At 43.0% G+C, this 19,422-nt stretch overlaps 3 protein-coding genes across 3 annotated transcripts in view; all 3 read left to right on the forward strand.

Annotated features, from left to right (window-relative positions):
• On the forward strand, window positions 1–11,801 carry LOC109518777 (protocadherin alpha-C2-like). Its single transcript, XM_019874836.1, has 2 exons — window positions 1–2,759; window positions 10,980–11,801. The coding sequence occupies exons 1-2, from the start codon at window positions 354–356 to the stop codon at window positions 10,983–10,985; spliced, it is 2,412 nt and encodes an 803-aa protein (XP_019730395.1). The 5' UTR covers window positions 1–353; the 3' UTR covers window positions 10,986–11,801.
• LOC109518775 (protocadherin beta-16-like) overlaps window positions 7,977–19,422 on the forward strand; it is a 20,153-nt gene continuing 8,707 nt past the window's right edge. The window contains exon 1 of the mRNA XM_019874834.1: window positions 7,977–10,979. Coding sequence (XP_019730393.1) covers window positions 8,556–10,979 — 2,424 coding nt within the window. The 5' untranslated portion in view covers window positions 7,977–8,555. The remainder of the gene's footprint in view (window positions 10,980–19,422) is intronic.
• LOC109518776 (protocadherin alpha-C2-like) lies at window positions 13,553–17,679 on the forward strand. Its single transcript, XM_019874835.1, has one exon. The coding sequence runs from the start codon at window positions 13,834–13,836 to the stop codon at window positions 16,252–16,254; it is 2,421 nt and encodes an 806-aa protein (XP_019730394.1). The 5' UTR covers window positions 13,553–13,833; the 3' UTR covers window positions 16,255–17,679.

Raw genomic sequence — 19,422 nt, forward strand, 5'->3', positions numbered from 1 at the left:
ACCTAATTAATTTATGGAACATTTTCAGTGCAGTAAAAATTATGAATTTAACAACTGCTTCGTGTTAAACATTATAAATAAAGACAGTTGGTGGCGCTGTCGGTCCTTGTTGTTGTGAGCCATCCTACAAATGTCCCAAATGCATCAACGGCGGGCAACTCGCGCTTTCATCCAGAGGAGGTAAGGGGAAGAAAGGGGACAGCTCCGTGGTGCTGAAACCCACACGGGAAACGGCCACGCGTTTTTGACTCTTTCGGATTCAACCAGTTCTTACTGTTTTTGGATTCACATCTTGCGGTAAAAGTAAGACCAATTTGATCACTTTCAGTATAGCGTGCCGTGAATTGGAAATAATGGACTTGTATGAGACAATGAGACCACACAAAAGGTACGTGAATCTCATTGTGTTGCTTTTCATGGCTCACGTTTTGGCTTCCGTGACTCATTATTCCATCCCCGAGGAGCTTAAAGAAGGATCCGTTGTTGCCAACCTGGCGAACGATCTCAGCGTGGACGTCACAAGTCTGATTAGAAGAAAAATGCGTGTCGACATCATCGCAAACAAAAAATATTTGGACGTGAACAAAGAGACTGGAGAACTGTATATTGCGGAGAAGATTGACAGAGAACACATTTGCACCACTAAATGGACATCATCATGCTATCTCAAACTGGAGGTGACGCTGGAAAACCCACTGCGTATTTTTAACATAGAGTTGGAAATACTAGACATGAATGACAACGCCCCGCAGTTCAGACGAGACGCCATTCATTTGGATTTATCCGAGTCCACTTCGGCAGGGGAGAGATTCTCTTTAAGTAATGCAGTCGATCCTGATGTAGGGAGCAATTCGGTGAGTACGTATCATTTGAGTGAAAGCGAGCATTTTAATATAGAGGTTCAGACGGGTCGAGATGGATCCAAATTTGCAGATTTAATATTGAAGAAGGCATTAGACAGGGAGCAGCAGGAAATGCACAATTTAATACTAACGGCAGTAGATGGCGGTAAACCTCCGCGTTCTGGCACTGTCAGTATTATTGTTCATGTTTTAGATACCAACGACAATGCGCCTTTGTTTGATAAATCTATATACAATGTCAAAATAACGGAAAATTCTCCGATTGGAAGCCTTGTTATTGATTTAAATGCCACTGACTTGGATGAGGGCTCAAATTCGGATTTATCATATTCATATAGTTTATATACACCCGAGAAAACACAAGAAACATTTTATTTAAATCCTTCTACTGGTGAGATAACTGTTAAAGGAATGCTGAACTATGAAGATTTTAATATTTATGATATGGAGGTGATAGCAGCAGACAGAGGCATCAATAGTTTGTCAGGTCAATGTACGATCAAAATTCAAATCGAGGACATGAATGACAACCACCCAGAAATATCCATTAAATCTTTTCAAAGTCCAGTCAGCGAAAACATTGATGTCGACACTGTGATAGCAGTGGTCAGTGTAAGTGACAAGGACTCAGGCAATAATGGAGTGGTGGATCTTCGCATTCCAAATAACATGCCTTTTAAACTGAGGGAGTCCCCTGATAACTTTTATAAATTAGTTGTTTCGGAGCCATTAGACCGTGAAAAGGTTCCAGAATACGACATCACCTTCACCGTCACCGACAGAGGCTCCCCTCCTTTAAGTGACAATGAAACCATGACTTTGCAGCTGCTGGATGTGAATGACAACGTCCCACACTTCCCTCAGTCCTTTTATACCATACGTGTGATGGAGAATAACGCCCCTGGCGCCTTGCTGAGCTCCCTCAGTGCGTTTGACCCCGACCTCCATGAGAACCAGTACCTCGTGTACTTCATCCTGGAGAAGGAGATTGCCAACACCTCCATGTCCATGCTGTTCTCCATCAATCCAGAGAACGGCAACCTTTACGCACTCAAGACTTTTGACTATGAGATGGAGAAGGACTTCCTCTTCCACATCGAGGCCAGAGACTCTGGCTCTCCTCCGCTCAGCAGCAACGTGACCGTCCACATCATCATCGTGGATCAGAATGACAACGCCCCGGTTATCGTCTCTCCTTGGCGAGCGCACGGCTCCGTGGTGGAGGAGAAGATCCCCAGATCCACAGATAAAGGCTCCCTGGTAGCCAAGGTGATAGCCTTGGACGTGGATTCCGTGCACAACTCTCGCGTCACCTACCAGTTCCTGCAGGTGACCGACGCCTCCTTGTTCAGTCTAGACCAGTACAGCGGAGAGATCCGCACCATGAGGATGTTCAGCTACAAAGATTCTCGTCACCAGAGACTGGTTGTTGTTGCTAAGGACAACGGGGATCCCGCTCTCTCTGCTACAGTCACCATCAAGCTGTCCACGGTGGAAACGGCCGTGAAGGCCTACTCGGACATGACCGAGGTGCCTCTGGAATACGATATTTTCTCTGACCTCAACCTGTATTTGGTCATCGGTCTGGGCTCGGTGTCCTTCCTGCTGCTCATCACCATCCTGGTCACCATTGTGCTCAAGTGTCAGAAGGTCAAGCCCAGCAAAGCAGCTCCTCCCTGCAGGAACAGCGTGATCAGCGAGAGGAACTCCACCATCGCAGATTCCACTCTGGTGTCCAACGATGCCTACTGGTACAGTCTGTTCCTAGCAGAGACCAGGAAAGGAAAGCTGGTGGTCAGGCAGCCCATGCCGAAGGGCTCCAGATACATTGTGTCCAGTATTCCCAGGAGCACAGGCATGTCTGAGACCAGCGACTCCGCTCCTTCCACTCTGCAGGTATGAGTTATTTACTTAAAAGCTTACAAATTTATGAAGTGAAAATGTATTTACAGCCGCAGTTGTCAATAAAGTCACAAATAATTTTTTACAAATCTATAATATGGAATTTTATCAGGGTATTGTCACAATTAGAATTCTAAAAACAGTTTTATCCAACCTATCTGACTTTTCCTGTCTGTTGAGTGGTGGGAAAACAGAGGGAGGCGCTGTTTGACCAACAAAATCACCCAGACGTCATGACAGTGACGCGTTGCTGTCAGGGCAGATTGGAAAATACCGCACAGTCGTTCACTGATATCACGCCCAACAAATTGTCTTCACGCAGTTTAGCAGGGTGAAACTCGTATGACAATATTGGAGCTCAAGATCGTTAGAGGAGTTAAATCATCGTTTGGATTCCAAGTAGTTGTGTCCGAGCCGAAATAGAATGGACCGGCAAACAACAACAAGGGGGTCCGTTTTACAAGCGTGTTCTTTGAAGAGGTACGTGCTGCTCTTTGTGTTTTTTTCCTTTGTTCATCGGGCACCGGCTTCAGTCACACATTATTCCATTCCTGAAGAAATGAAGGAAGGATCAGTAGTTGCCAACATTGCCAACGATCTGAGTTTGGATGTAAAAACGCTCAACAAGAGGAAGATGCGGCTCGATATTATTGCAAATAAGCGATATCTGGACGTGAAAAAAGAGACTGGTGAGCTTTATATTGTGGAGAAAATTGACAGGGAAATCCTTTGTCCAACTAAATCATCTGCTTCTTGTTATCTGAAACTGGAGGTGATTTTGGAAAATCCTGTGCGCATATTTAACATCGAGGTGGAAATAATGGACATTAACGACAACGCCCCTCAATTTCGTAGAAACGTAATCCATCTGGACATATCTGAATCTACTCCTAAAGGAGAGAGATTCTCTCTTAGCAATGCAGTCGATCCGGATGTTGGAAGTAACACAGTAAAAACATATCATCTGAGTGAAAGTCAGCATTTTGGCATTGAAGTTCAGACTGGAAGAGATGGATCCAAATTTGCTGAATTAATTTTGAAAGAGACATTAGACCGAGAGGAGCAGGCTGTGCACAATTTAATGCTAACAGCAATAGATGGCGGTAAACCTGCTCGTTCTGGGACTGCCAAAATTATTGTTCAAGTATTAGACACGAATGATAATGCTCCTCTGTTTGACAAGTCAATTTACAGTGTGAAAATAATGGAAAATTCCCCCATTGGAAGCCTTGTTATTGATTTAAATGCGACTGACTTGGATGAGGGCTCAAATTCGGATCTATCATATTCATATAGTTTGTATACACCAGAGAAAACACAAGAAACATTTAATTTGAATCCTTCTACAGGTGAGATTACTGTTAAAGGAATGTTGAATTATGAAGATTTCAGGATTTATGATATGGAGGTGATAGCAGCAGACAGAGGCGTCAATAGTTTATCCGGACAATGTACGATCAAAATTCAAATCGAGGACATGAATGACAACCACCCAGAAATATCCATTAAATCTTTTCAAAGTCCAGTCAGCGAAAACGTTGATGTCGACACTGTGATAGCAGTGGTCAGTGTGAGTGACAAGGACTCAGGCAATAATGGAGTGGTGGATCTTCGCATTCCAAATAACATGCCTTTTAAACTGAGGGAGTCCCCTGATAACTTTTATAAATTAGTTGTTTCGGAGCCATTAGACCGTGAGAAAGTTCCAGAATACGACATCACCTTCACCGTCACCGACAGAGGCTCCCCTCCTTTAAGTGACAACGAAACCATGACTTTACAGCTGCTGGATGTGAATGACAACGTCCCACACTTCCCTCAGTCCTTTTATACCATACGTGTGATGGAGAATAACGCCCCAGGCGCCTTGCTGAGCTCCCTCAGTGCGTTTGACCCCGACCTCCATGAGAACCAGTACCTCGTGTACTTCATCCTGGAGAAGGAGATAGCCAACACCTCCATGTCCATGCTCTTCTCCATCAATCCAGAGAACGGCAACCTTTACGCACTCAAGACTTTTGACTATGAGATGGAGAAGGACTTCCTCTTCCACATCGAGGCCAGAGACTCTGGCTCTCCTCCGCTCAGCAGCAACGTGACTGTCCACATCATCATCGTGGATCAGAATGACAACGCCCCGGTTATCGTCTCTCCTTGGCGAGCGCACGGCTCCGTGGTGGAGGAGAAGATCCCCAGATCCACAGATAAAGGCTCCCTGGTGGCCAAGGTGATAGCCTTGGACGTGGATTCCGTGCACAACTCTCGCGTCACCTACCAGTTCCTGCAGGTGACCGACGCCTCCTTGTTCAGTCTAGACCAGTACAACGGAGAGATCCGCACCATGAGGATGTTCAGCTACAAAGATTCTCGTCACCAGAGACTGATTGTTGTTGCCAAGGACAACGGAGATCCTGCTCTCTCCGCTACAGTCACCATCAAGCTGTCCACGGTGGAAACGGCCGTGAAGGCCTACTCGGACATGACCGAGGTGCCTCTGGAATACGACATCTTCTCGGACCTCAACCTGTATTTGGTCATCGGTCTGGGCTCGGTGTCCTTCCTGCTGCTCATCACCATCCTGGTCACCATCGTGCTCAAGTGTCAGAAGGTCAAGCCCAGCAAAGCGGCTCCTCCCTGCAGGAACAGCGTGATCAGTGAGAGGAATTCCACCATCGCAGATTCCACTCTGGTGTCCAACGATGCCTACTGGTACAGTCTGTTCCTAGCAGAGACCAGGAAAGGAAAGCTGGTGGTCAGGCAGCCCATGCCGAAGGGCTCCAGATACATTGTGTCCAGTATCCCCAGGAGCACAGGCATGTCTGAAACTAGTGACTCGGCTCCTTCTACCTTGCAGGTATGACTCAAGTGCGTCTGCGTTTGTTTGGTGACATACTTACTCAAATGTAATGAGGATTTCTTGCTTTATTTTAGAGTGTCACTATACCGGCTTCCTAACATGACTTTTTAAGATTATTATTTACCAATGTCTTCTACGTGAGTGATAAATTGAATGACTGCTTTATCTGAACATACAAACATCAACAGAAAGGACAGCTATGAGAAAGGAAGAAAGAAAATAGTAAACAAAAAAACATTGAAGAGAACCGTCATATGTTTCATCCTTCTGCACAGTCTTTGTGTTAAAAAAGGATGAGGATGAAATAATAAAAAACAATGTACCTCTTCTTACCTCTTTTTCTCCACATAATTTTGACATAGGATATATTGAAACAATACACCAATAGGTTTATATATGCTTATATAAATGTACCCTAATTACATGCCCACATATAAATGTGTACATTCATCTTGTTCTTAAACTCAACATATATATAAACTTTTATATACCTTTGAAACAAAAACAGCCCTTTAGCAAGTCAGACAACCTTCAGGGCTCCAAACTGAACAAAATTTCAAACATATATGAAAAAAAAAATACAATCTAAACAGGGCAGCACAGCGATCGACTGGTTAGCGTGTCTGCCTCACAGTGCAGAGATTCAGGGTTCAATTCCACGCTCCGTGCTTCCTGTGTGGAGTTTGCATACCTATCAACTCATACGGTTTAGCCATAGTTCATACGGATTTTGTGGTGAATCTTACGTATATGGCCATATCGCACAAATCATACGGATTCTGAAAATTTCCATTTTTTTTTTTTTTTTTTCCCCTAACAGGTAGTTCCGTTTGCTTTTGCCCAGAATGGTGCTAGTCTACTCGAATGCTTTCATTTCCGGTAACTTTCCAGTAAATCACGTGGTTCCTAGTTGAAAACAGCAGAGTATTCATTGCATACTTCGGTAGTGTACAAGCAAGTTCTACAAGGAAACAAATATATCATTCATATTCCGTGGGTTTTTTTCTGCCGTTATTTTGACATATAAAATGCTTTGGTATGTGATAAGGATTTTTTTGGTAGTTTATACAGGTTGGCGCTCCGAAAAGTTGACAGGTATGAGTTTGCATGTTCTCCCCCATGCCTGCGTGGGTTTTCTCCGGGTACTTTGGTTTCCTCCCACATTCCAAAAACTTGCACGGTAGGTTAATTGGACACTCTAAATTGTCTAAAAGCGTGATTGTGAGTGTGAATGGTTGTTTTTGTTGATGTTTGCCCTACGATCGGCTGGCAAGTAGTTCACGGTGTACACCACCTCCTGTCCAAAGATGGATTGGGATAGGCTCCGACATGCCCGCAACTCCCGTGAGGATAAGCGGCATAATGGTTGGATGGAAAAACATGACACAATTTCATCACAGCAACTGAGATAACACAGGCAGATGTTTCATCATTTTCAAAATGTGTCTTACCTGATTCACACATTTTTTTTCTCAATACTTTTATATATATTTTTGAACAAATTAAGTGACCAAATATTTATCAGGCAATTTCATCAACATTCAGAAATCAACAACTCTTACAGTGACCATCATAGACACATCTTTATTTTCTATTTGTGCTTGATTTTTTTTTTAAATATCTGTTCCCGCAGATCATAACAACTCTCTCTGATTTCAAATAGTTCCTGTGTACTGTGGCAAAGTAAATCATTCTGTATGGTGTACACTATCTGTGCTATTTGAAATCCAACTATGTCACACAATTTGACAGTCTTGAAAATGATAGACGGTGTATGGTTGGTTCTTTGTAGTTTAATTAATTAATTTGTCGCTATATTTTGTAACAAAAAAATTGGATGATTGTTTTTTTTCTGTCATTGTTACCCCACATCGCCAGACACTAAATCATAAATGACAGAAGCAGCTTGGTTTTATCAGCGATGGCTTAACATGTTGCTTTAACCATTATTTGGCTTCCAGCGTCGTTTCGTATCCATTACCACTCCAAGAAAATTATCATACACTCTTACTTTTTCAAATGAATTTACCGTGATTTTGACCTAGCTTTTTATTTTTCTGCATGCAAACTTTATCATTGACCTCATTAAACTAATAATACAAAAGTCAAAACTCAGTAAATGAAAGAGTCTATTGGATTTACAATGGGGAGGGGGGCATTGCAACACTGGTTGCACGCATTAAAATCATAAATGTTGGAGAAAATAAAATAATATTATTGTTGTGAAACCTGATTTTTACACGTGCAACCAATGGCCATGCTTTCTTTTAAAAGTGAATTTGACAGTGTGAACATTGCATTCACACATTTGCAGTTGGTGGTGAATTATGTACATAGAAGTCACTACAACAGCCTCTTTTTTGAGTGATATGAATGGAACCCCAAATCAATTTATAGCCTATATTCTGGCCTGAGAAAAGTGTAGGGGAGTTTAGTGTCATGCTCAAGGCCAACTCACTTAATTTTAGTCATTTCCACATTTCTACGTGTCTTTCAGTGTCTTTTGGTAATAGATCGTATTGCTTGCCACGCTACCACCGTGGGAGGAATGTAGGAGTAGCATAGCTGACCCTCGTGGTGGAAATATATTTTGACAGGAGCGTTAATTTAATCAATTTATACAGAAACGATATATTTAAAGAATTCAGCGCGCGTCGTGATACGATCGACACAATAGTATGGTGGCGCTGTTTGTGATAATATTCAAATGAGAGCCCATTCCTGTCGTCATCATCGATCTCGTCATAGGGCGGTTCTTGAACAAACTGGACCACTTTGCATTGATGAAACGAGACTGCGCCGATGCGGTCATTGATTCTGTCGAGTATTATCTGGAGTAAATTTGCAAATTCGCGTTTTGGGCAATATTGTGCGGCGAAGTTGGATTGGAAAAAACACGCATTTGGATCTGGACTGGGGTGCAGCGAGCGCACATGAGAACAATGAGCTCCGCTGCAATTACGCAGTCACGGCAAAGGTACGTGCTGTTCCTTGTTGTTATTCTTCTCTGGTCTGTTAATCAAATATCCACCTCCGTGACCCATTATTCCATACCTGAGGAAATGAAGGAGGGATCCGTGGTTGCCAACCTTGCCAGCGATCTCGGACTGGACGTTAAAACACTGATCCAAAGGAAGATGCGGTTGGACATTATTTCAAACAAAAAATATCTGGACGTGAACAAAGACACCGGGGAGCTGTACATCGTTGAGAAGATTGACAGGGAACACATCTGCCCAACAAAATCTCCAGGTTCTTGTTATCTCGGGCTAGAGATGATCCTGGAAAACCCGTTAAGAATTTTTAACATCGAAGTTGAAATAATGGACATGAATGACAACGCCCCTCAATTTAGGAGAGACGCCTTTCATTTGGATATATCCGAATCGACACCAAAGGGTGAGAGATTCTCTCTCAGCAATGCAGTCGATCCGGATGTTGGCAGTAACACAGTTAAAACGTATCATCTCAGTGAAAGTGAACATTTTAAAATTGAGGTTCAGACGGGGAGGGAAGGAAGGAAAATTGCCGATTTGATATTGAATAAAGTTTTAGACCGAGAGGAGCAGGCTGTGCACAATTTAATATTAACAGCAGTAGATGGCGGTACACCTCCGCGTTCAGGCACAGCGAGTATTATTGTTCATGTTTTAGACAATAATGACAACGCCCCTGTCTTTGACAACACTATTTACAGTGTTAAAGTAATGGAAAATTCCCCCATTGGAAGCCTTGTTATTGATTTAAATGCGACTGACTTGGATGAGGGTTCAAATTCTGATTTAACATACTCATATAGTTTATATACACCAGAGAAAGCACAAGAAACGTTTAATTTGAATCCATCTACAGGTGAGATCACTGTGAAAGGAATGTTAAATTATGAAGATTTCAAGATTTATGATATGGAGGTTATAGCAGCAGACAGAGGCGTCAATAGTTTATCAGGACAATGTACGATCAAAATTCAAATCGAGGACATGAATGACAACCACCCAGAAATATCCATTAAATCTTTTCAAAGTCCAGTCAGCGAAAACATTGATGTCGACACTGTGATAGCAGTGGTCAGTGTGAGTGACAAGGACTCAGGCAATAATGGAGTGGTGGATCTTCGCATTCCAAATAACATGCCTTTTAAACTGAGGGAGTCCCCTGATAACTTTTATAAATTAGTTGTTTCGGAGCCATTAGACCGTGAAAAGGTTCCAGAATACGACATCACCTTCACCGTCACCGACAGAGGCTCCCCTCCTTTAAGTGACAACGAAACCATGACTTTGCAGCTGCTGGATGTGAATGACAACGTCCCACACTTCCCTCAGTCCTTTTATACCATACGTGTGATGGAGAATAACGCCCCAGGCGCCTTGCTCAGCTCCCTCAGTGCGTTTGACCCCGACCTCCATGAGAACCAGTACCTTGTGTATTTCATCCTGGAGAAGGAGATAGCCAACACCTCCATGTCCATGCTGTTCTCCATCAATCCAGAGAACGGCAACCTTTACGCACTCAAGACTTTTGACTACGAGATGGAGAAGGACTTCCTTTTCCACATTGAGGCCAGAGACTCTGGCTCTCCTCCGCTGAGCAGCAACGTGACCGTCCACATCATCATCGTGGATCAGAATGACAACGCCCCAGTTATCGTCTCTCCGTGGCGAGCGCACGGCTCTGTGGTGGAAGAGAAGATCCCCAGATCCACAGATAAAGGCTCCCTGGTGGCCAAGGTGATAGCCTTGGACGTGGATTCCGTGCACAACTCTCGCGTCACCTACCAGTTCCTGCAGGTGACCGACGCCTCCTTGTTCAGTCTAGACCAGTACAACGGAGAGATCCGCACCATGAGGATGTTCAGCTACAAAGATTCTCGTCACCAGAGACTGGTTGTTGTTGCTAAGGACAACGGGGATCCCGCTCTCTCTGCTACAGTCACCATCAAGCTGTCCACGGTGGAAACGGCCGTGAAGGCCTACTCGGACATGACCGAGGTGCCTCTGGAATACGATATTTTCTCTGACCTCAACCTGTATTTGGTCATCGGTCTGGGCTCGGTGTCCTTCCTGCTGCTCATCACCATCCTGGTCACCATCGTGCTCAAGTGTCAGAAGGTCAAGCCCAGCAAAGCGGCTCCTCCCTGCAGGAACAGCGTGATCAGCGAGAGGAACTCCACCATCGCAGATTCCACTCTGGTGTCCAACGATGCCTACTGGTACAGTCTGTTCCTAGCAGAGACCAGGAAAGGAAAGCTGGTGGTCAGGCAGCCCATGCCAAAGGGCTCCAGATACATTGTGTCCAGTATCCCCAGGAGCACAGGCATGTCTGAGACCAGCGACTCCGCTCCTTCCACTCTGCAGGTATGAGTCAAGTGCATATGATTTGTCAGTGTATTTATAGAGCTTCACATACATCAAATAGGAGTCAGCCCATACCTGCTCTCATTTTTAGTGCATCTGATCAACCCCAAATGAAGTTCAGATGTTCTAGTCGGCTTTTTCTGACATTTTTAGCCATATTTTCAGCATAATCCATGGTTCGCAGAGAGCTTTCAGTGTAAAATTTCATTGTTCAAACATATCAGTTAAGAGAAGGGTACAAATAATTTCCAAGACATTAAATATACCACGGAACACTATGAAAGTATCGTCACAATGAATTGGGAAAATAATGCTAAACACTTAGAACTGGACATACCTCTGAATTGTTTCATCAAGGAGGCTGCCAAGAGCCCAACAGCAATCTTGAAGGAGATGCAGGAATTTCTGTTAATTACAAGTTGTGTAAGACTCCTAGAACAGCTGTGGAGCATTTCTTTTATTTATTTTTAAATAAATGTGTTGTCCATATTATTGGTGTCACAAGTGGTGGAGAAGTTTTGGGATTATTTATCTTGGTCTCTTACCGTGACATTTGAACAGGGGTATACAGACTTTTCTCCAGTGTAGCTGTTCTTTTTGTCGGTCATTGGTTGAATGTGAAGCAATGAATGTTCTGCCTCCTCTGGCTGTGTGTCTCACGCCGTTGATTTCGTCATGCTTCATATAAATTAGTCACTTTGAAAACTTTGCTTCTGTGGAGGGCAGCAGAGACTTTGAGTGGATTTCATGTCTCTGAATTGCAACATTTCTAGCTCCCTGCTCCTCGATACTGTGACAGCACCGCAAAACTTATTCTTGTGCTGCCATTTTAAGGAGCACATCTATTCTTTTAAATTAGCATGAAGGAGTGTGGATTAGGTCTCGAGGAACCTCCGCTGTGGAGCTATAATCGAGGAACCTCCAATGCTGGGGTCAGCCACTCCAGTCCTCGCGAGCCTCTAACCTACATGTTTTTGAAATTTCTCTCCCCCAGCACACTTGATTGAAATGGTCATGATCGTGATCGGGTTTCTGCAGAGCTTGATGATAATCTTAACCATTTGAATCAGGTGTGTTGGAGGAGGGGAACTTCTAAAACATGCAGGATAAGGTCCCTCGAGGACATGAGTTGGTGATCCCTGCTCTCTTGTTTCTTTTGCGGAAGCCTTTCAGCCTCACGACAGAGACATATATGGACGTATGCTAGCTGGACTGCAGCAAAGCAGCATTCCACAAATTAAAAGTTAATTCTATGTTTTTGTAGTTTATTGATCATCTTGGTCTAATTTATGCAGATTTTGTGGACTCTCTATTTAATTTGGGCAGTAACTCTGAAATGACTCCATGGTTACTACACAACGAAAATCTGTAACAGGATGTAGGCTAATTTCTCAAATGCATTCACTAATATCAAAAAATTCAAAATGCCCCTCAAAGTTTTGATGATCATATACAGTTTTTACATTGCACAAAATGGGACTTTTAAATAAAAACAGCTGTGTTTGTGTTCGTTTTAATAATGCCCCAAATTTCAGAAAAAAAAAATCAGTTTGTCAATGCTTGAAATTGAATTCTTTTCACTTTACTTGTGACATGATGCACAGCAGTACATCTACAGCAGACACAATTCATTGCAAAAATCATAAAGATGTGCTATCAGTGAGGGTTGAAGGGGAACTTGGGGATTAAGTCTGCGCAAGCCCGTGAACAATCAGCTCTACTCGTAACAGTATCATGCAAACAGTTGTATCGCGTATAGTGATAGTTTAATATAATTCCACTTGAAATACAAAGCATCAAAGTGGATGAGTTTTGAGTGTAATAATTCGTACATGGAGCAGCAGATTCATTTCTGAGACAGGTCAACGAAGTGCCTTCATCTGTAACTATTGTCCCTGGTAAATGTTGACATTGGCAAACAAACCTAATTTCTTCAAGCGCATATGTTTGGTCAGTGGTATTTTACTGACACTTTATAAGAATTATGTGGTTTATTGTGGCACTTCAACATACTGTCTTACTCAGGTGGCGAGTAAAAACATTTTTTTGGGGACTCACACTTGATCAGTGACTTCCACATGAAACTACTGGATCAAATATGTGAAAATAGGACACAGTATATAAGTGACACCCATGCAATCGTATTTTCTGGCTTGAGGAGAATATGGGAGAGTCTTGCCTTGCAGCCCAAGGGCACAACATTGACTTTCAGCCTTTTACTCATCTCATTGTGCCAATTAGTGTCTTTTGGTGATAAACCACATCTTTATCACGGTATCACCACGTGGTAGGAATGAGTTGGTTCATATCTGTCCTGATTGGTTTCAAAAAATATTTTTTTTATACGACTCAGTCACTCTCAGCTCATCTCATTTGTGTTCCTGGAGGAATTTAAAAGCAGTGGCAAGTCCAAGTGCTTTATCTAAATAAAATCGAACGTACAATTTGACAATGAACCATGGGGGAAAAAAATGAAACAAAAACAACATTAAAAAAAACACAAATAGGTCATTGACATAGTCAATCTATACAGAAAAAAACATGTAAAATGTTTCAGCTTGGGTCGTGAAATAGGATATATAAAAAAACCAGTAGGTTATGGTGGCGCTGTTTTTTGTATTTCAACGAGAGCCCAAACGTTCACATCCTCATCATCGACTCTCGTCATTGGGCGGTTCTGAATAAACTGGACCACTTGGCAGTGCTGGAATCAACTCCCCTCAATGCGGTCATTTTTTTCTGACGATTAACATCTGGAATACATTTGCTAAAACGTATTCTGGACTATTTTACGCCGAAATCGGACCGGACAAACGCACACTGGGACAAAGTGCAGTGAGCCCACGAGAGAACAATGAAGTGCGTCGGAGTGATGCAGCCACGGCAAAGGTACGCGCTGTTCGTCATTGTTATTCTTCTCTCTTTCGTTACTCAAATATCCACCTCCGTGACCCATTATTCCATACCTGAGGAAATGAAGGAGGGATCCGTTGTTGCTAACCTTGCCACCGACCTGGGATTGGATGTCAAAACACTGAATCGGCGGAAGATGCGTTTGGACATTATTTCAAACAAAAAATATCTGGACGTCAACAAAGACACCGGGGAGCTGTATATCGTTGAGAAGATAGATAGGGAACATGTTTGCACGACAAAGTCGTCGGCCTCTTGTTATCTGAGACTTGAGGTGATCCTGGAGAACCCGTTAAGAATTTTTAACATTGAGGTCGAAATAATGGATATGAACGACAACGCCCCTCAATTTCGGAGAGGCGCCTTTCATTTGGATGTGTCCGAGTCGACACCGAAAGGGGAGCGATTCTCTCTGAGCAATGCAGTCGATCCAGATGTAGGCAGCAATACAGTGAAAACATATCATCTGAGTGAAAGTGAACATTTTAACATTGAGGTTCAGACGGGGAGGGAGGGAACAAAACTCGCAGATTTGATATTGAATAAGGTTTTAGACCGAGAGGAGCAGGCTGTGCACAATTTAATATTAACGGCAGTAGATGGCGGTACACCTCCGCGTTCTGGCACAGCGAGTATTATTGTTCATGTTTTAGACAATAATGATAACGCCCCTGTCTTTGATAACACTATTTACAGTGTTAAAATTATGGAAAATTCCCCCATTGGAAGCCTTGTTGTTGATTTAAATGCTACTGATTTGGATGAGGGCTCAAATTCTGATTTAACATACTCATATAGTTTATATACACCAGAGAAAGCACAAGAAACGTTTAATTTAAATCCATCTACTGGTGAGATTACTGTGAAAGGAATGTTGAACTATGAGGATTTTAGGATTTATGATATGGAAGTTATAGCAGCAGACAGAGGTGTCAATAGTTTATCAGGACAATGTACGGTCAAAATTCAAATCGAGGACATGAATGACAACCACCCAGAAATATCCATTAAATCTTTTCAAAGTCCAGTCAGCGAAAACATTGATGTCGACACTGTGATAGCAGTGGTCAGTGTGAGTGACAAGGACTCAGGCAATAATGGAGTGGTGGATCTTCGCATTCCAAATAACATGCCTTTTAAACTGACAGAGTCGCCCGATAACTTTTATAAATTAGTTGTTTCGGAGCCATTAGACCGTGAGAAGGTTCCAGAATACGACATCACCTTCACCGTCACCGACAGAGGCTCCCCTCCTTTAAGTGACAACGAAACCATGACTTTGCAGCTGCTGGATGTGAATGACAACGTCCCACACTTCCCTCAGTCCTTTTATACCATACGTGTGATGGAGAATAACGCCCCTGGCGCCTTGCTGAGCTCCCTCAGTGCGTTTGACCCCGACCTCCATGAGAACCAGTACCTAGTGTACTTCATCCTGGAGAAGGAGATAGCCAACACCTCCATGTCCATGCTCTTCTCCATCAATCCAGAGAACGGCAACCTTTACGCACTCAAGACTTTTGACTATGAGATGGAGAAGGACTTCCTCTTCCACATCGAGGCCAGAGACTCTGGCTCTCCTCCGCTCAGCAGCAACGTGACCGTCCACATCATCATCGTGGATCAGAATGACAACGCCCCAGTTATCGTCTCTCCGTGGCGAGCGCACGGCTCTGTGGTGGAAGAGAAGATCCCCAGATCCACAGATAAAGGCTCCCTGGTGGCCAAAGTGATAGCCTTGGACGTGGATTCCGTGCACAACTCTCGCGTCACCTACCAGTTCCTGCAGGTGACCGACGCCTCCTTGTTCAGTCTGGACCAGTACAACGGAGAGATCCGAACCATGAGGATGTTCAGCTTCAAAGATTCTCGTCACCAGAGACTGATTGTTGTTGCCAAGGACAACGGGGATCCCGCTCTCTCCGCTACAGTCACCATCAAGCTGTCCACGGTGGAAACGGCCGTGAAGGCCTACTCGGACATGACCGAGGTGCCTCTGGAATACGACATCTTCTCGGACCTCAACCTGTATTTGGTCATCGGTCTGGGCTCGGTGTCCTTCCTGCTGCTCATCACCATCCTGGTCACCATCGTGCTCAAGTGTCAGAAGGTCAAGCCCAGCAAAGCGGCTCCTCCCTGCAGGAACAGCGTGATCAGCGAGAGGAACTCCACCATCGCAGATTCCACTCTGGTGTCCAACGATGCCTACTGGTACAGTCTGTTCCTAGCAGAGACCAGGAAAGGAAAGCTGGTGGTCAGGCAGCCCATGCCGAAGGGCTCCAGATACATTGTGTCCAGTATCCCCAGGAGCACAGGCATGTCTGAAACTAGTGACTCAGCTCCTTCCACCTTGCAGGTATGAAGATGAGCGAATGAATCGCTAACTTGTCCTTTATTTTAAACTATGACTGACCCTTTATTATCCTCTACAATTTTCAAATAGCTTAGACCGATAGAACCATTTTTTTGCATGGAATATGCACACGCTAGTAAGGTCACTGATTCGACGTGAGCAATTCAATCAACAAACTTTACTCATTAAAATGCTAACAATATAACCACATTTAGAGCATCCATGCCGGGTTACAGAAAAGAGAAATCCACACTGCACATACTGAAGAACAACGAAATATGCACGATATGACAAAGTTTGCTTTTGGGAAAATAGTTGCATATTAATCTTGATAAATGCCAATACCTGATGCAGTCTTGGTAGACCCTGCCCTCCCAAATACATGATCAAAAAAGAAAACCAATTGCATAGTGCATTCTATAATACTACTCAAGTTATGAATTCCTTTTGGGTGGAAATTAAACAAATAAACTTCCAATAGGATCAGCGGTTCGGATCACGGATGAGTGGATAAAATACCCAGTTATTCTAAAGAAACAATGACAATCAATCATAAAACCTCTCCGAAATAATGAAAATACATTACTTGGGTGTCTTCATATTACACAAACAAAGCACTCACACAAGATGTGTTCAGTTGAGAACCAAAGTTATGATCGCTTCTTGAGTTTTTTTACCCTGCTTGTGCACAGGGACACATGCCTCCTGTAACCCAAGCTGCCCAGGGAACTAAATCTGACAACAAACAAAGATCCCCACACAATAGAACAACGACTTGCTGTTAAAAGTTGCATTTCTTTTGACCTTATTGTTGAGTGTCTCAATGTCACTTCACTGCATTTGAGGGTTACCTGACTCTCTGTTATCTAAAGTCACGAACTAATCTGTCATTAATTCCACACATTGGTAGAATACTTTTTTAACATTTGTATTTGTAATTCAGTGTCTGATAATTATTTTTGACGTTGAGTTTACTCTTGGATTGACTTGGGTACAAAATCTGAGGGAAAGAGTTATGGCATATAGAACGTTTATTCTTTCATTTTGTGGAATAGAATGATCACTGATAAGTGTTTTGTTTTCGAAATTCACGTCTTCGTGACCACGGTCCGTATTTTTCCACGTTTTTGCTCTCTAACTTCTGCTGCAGATTTAGTTGCAGATGCAGATTGGGTAATCACAACCCTCACGATCTGTCCGGCGGCACACGCCCCCAGAAACGGGTTTCCCCCGGGTCCTAAAACGAATTAAGTTGAGGGAAAGGAGAGGATTTATTTTGGCTCTCCACTTTTGTAAAACACATTGCGTACGCATCTCGTTGAATAAAGTTCTCCACTATTCAAAGCAAAACAAAATGCACAAAACGAGGGATTCGATCTTTTGAGTTGATACAATTCGTGTAATTGGATTTGATACTCAAAAATATGTTGGAGGAAAAAAAAGGACGGCATGCACAAACCGCCTTGCGTTCCAGTGAGCGATCACAAAAATAATTACGTGAATTTGAAGCGTGACTTTTTATTTGAACGGTAAATTGACGTTTCTCACAAATACAGTAACATTGTGTACGCATCTCGTTGAATAAAGTTCTCCACTTTCAAAGCAAAACAAAATGCACAAAACGAGGGATTCGATCTTTTGAGTTGATACAATTCGTGTAATTGGGTTTGATTCTCAAAAATATGTTGGAGGAAAAAAAGGACCGCATGCACAAACCGCCTTGCGTTCCAGTGAGTGATCACAAAAATAATTACTTGAATTTAAAGCGTGCCTTTTTAGTTGAACGGTAAATTGACGTTTCTCACAAATACAGTATTACTGTTTAAAAATACTGTATTATATTGAACTTGTATAATCACAAACTGCAGATGTTCACCAAGGGCGGATCAAGTCGCTGTTCGCCCAAAAATAAATCTTGGTGATGAAGTCATTTCTGAAAACGTATTCCATTGGTGCACGGCGAGGGGCTTCAAATATCAGTGAACGGAAAACGACCCTGCAGGAGAATGTTTTTCGTCTGACTCAGAAAAAAAAACCCGATTGGACTAAACATCACGTTTGATTATTTTAAACAAAGAATGTTCCCCACCAGAAGCCGTGCGTCCTTTCGGCATTCACGGGAAAGGTATGTTGGCGCGTTTTGGTAGAAGTGATGGAGAACTCCCCTATTGGCAGTCTAGTGATTCAATTAAATGCCACTGATTTAGATGAGGGCTCCAATTCAGATGTGCTTTATTCTTATAGTTTATACACATCAGAAAGAACACAGAATGTGTTTACTTTAAATCAAGAAAATGGTGAAATCAGAGTGAAGGAGATGATTAATTATGAAGATTTGAAATCTTATGAAATGGAAGTCATCGCAAGTGATAAGGGGCTCAACCCCTTATCTGGCCAGTGTAAGGTGACGATACAGGTGACAGATATGAATGACAACCACCCAGAAATTTCGATCAAGTCCTTTCAAAGCCCGATTAAAGAAAACATACCTGTAGACACTGTGATAGCAGTTGTGAGTGTGAGTGATAAGGACTCAGGCAATAATGGAGTGGTGGATATTCACATTCCACACAATATGCCTTTTAAACTGAGGGAGTCCTCCGATAGCCATTTTAAGTTAGTTGTTTCGGAGCCATTAGACCGTGAGAAGGTTCCAGAATACGACATCACCTTCACCGTCACCGACAGAGGCTCCCCTCCTTTAAGTGACAACGAAACCATGACTTTGCAGCTGCTGGATGTGAATGACAACGTCCCACACTTCCCTCAGTCCTTTTATACCATACGTGTGATGGAGAATAACGCCCCTTCGTCTGACTCGGAAAAAAAACCCGATTGGACTAAACATCACGTTTGATTATTTTAAACAAAGAATGTTCCCCACCAGAAGCCGTGCGTCCTTTCGGCATTCACGGGAAAGGTATGTTGGCGCGTTCATTTTTCTTTGTGCCACAATGAACACCGTGTTGGCCGTCACGCACTACTCCGTTCCCGAAGAGATGGAGGAAGGCTCCGTAGTTGCTAATTTGGCATCGGATTTGGGTTTAGACGTGAGGACGCTGAACAAGAGGAAAATGCGCATCGATGTTGTCTCAAATAAAAAATATCTTGAGATCAACAAGGACACAGGAGAGCTTTTTGTTCTGGAGAGAATCGACAGGGAGTTACTGTGTCCTT

Source organism: Hippocampus comes, unplaced genomic scaffold (genome assembly GCF_001891065.2).
Source record: "Hippocampus comes isolate QL1 unplaced genomic scaffold, H_comes_QL1_v1.1 scaffold118, whole genome shotgun sequence".
Lineage (NCBI taxonomy): Eukaryota > Metazoa > Chordata > Actinopteri > Syngnathiformes > Syngnathidae > Hippocampus > Hippocampus comes.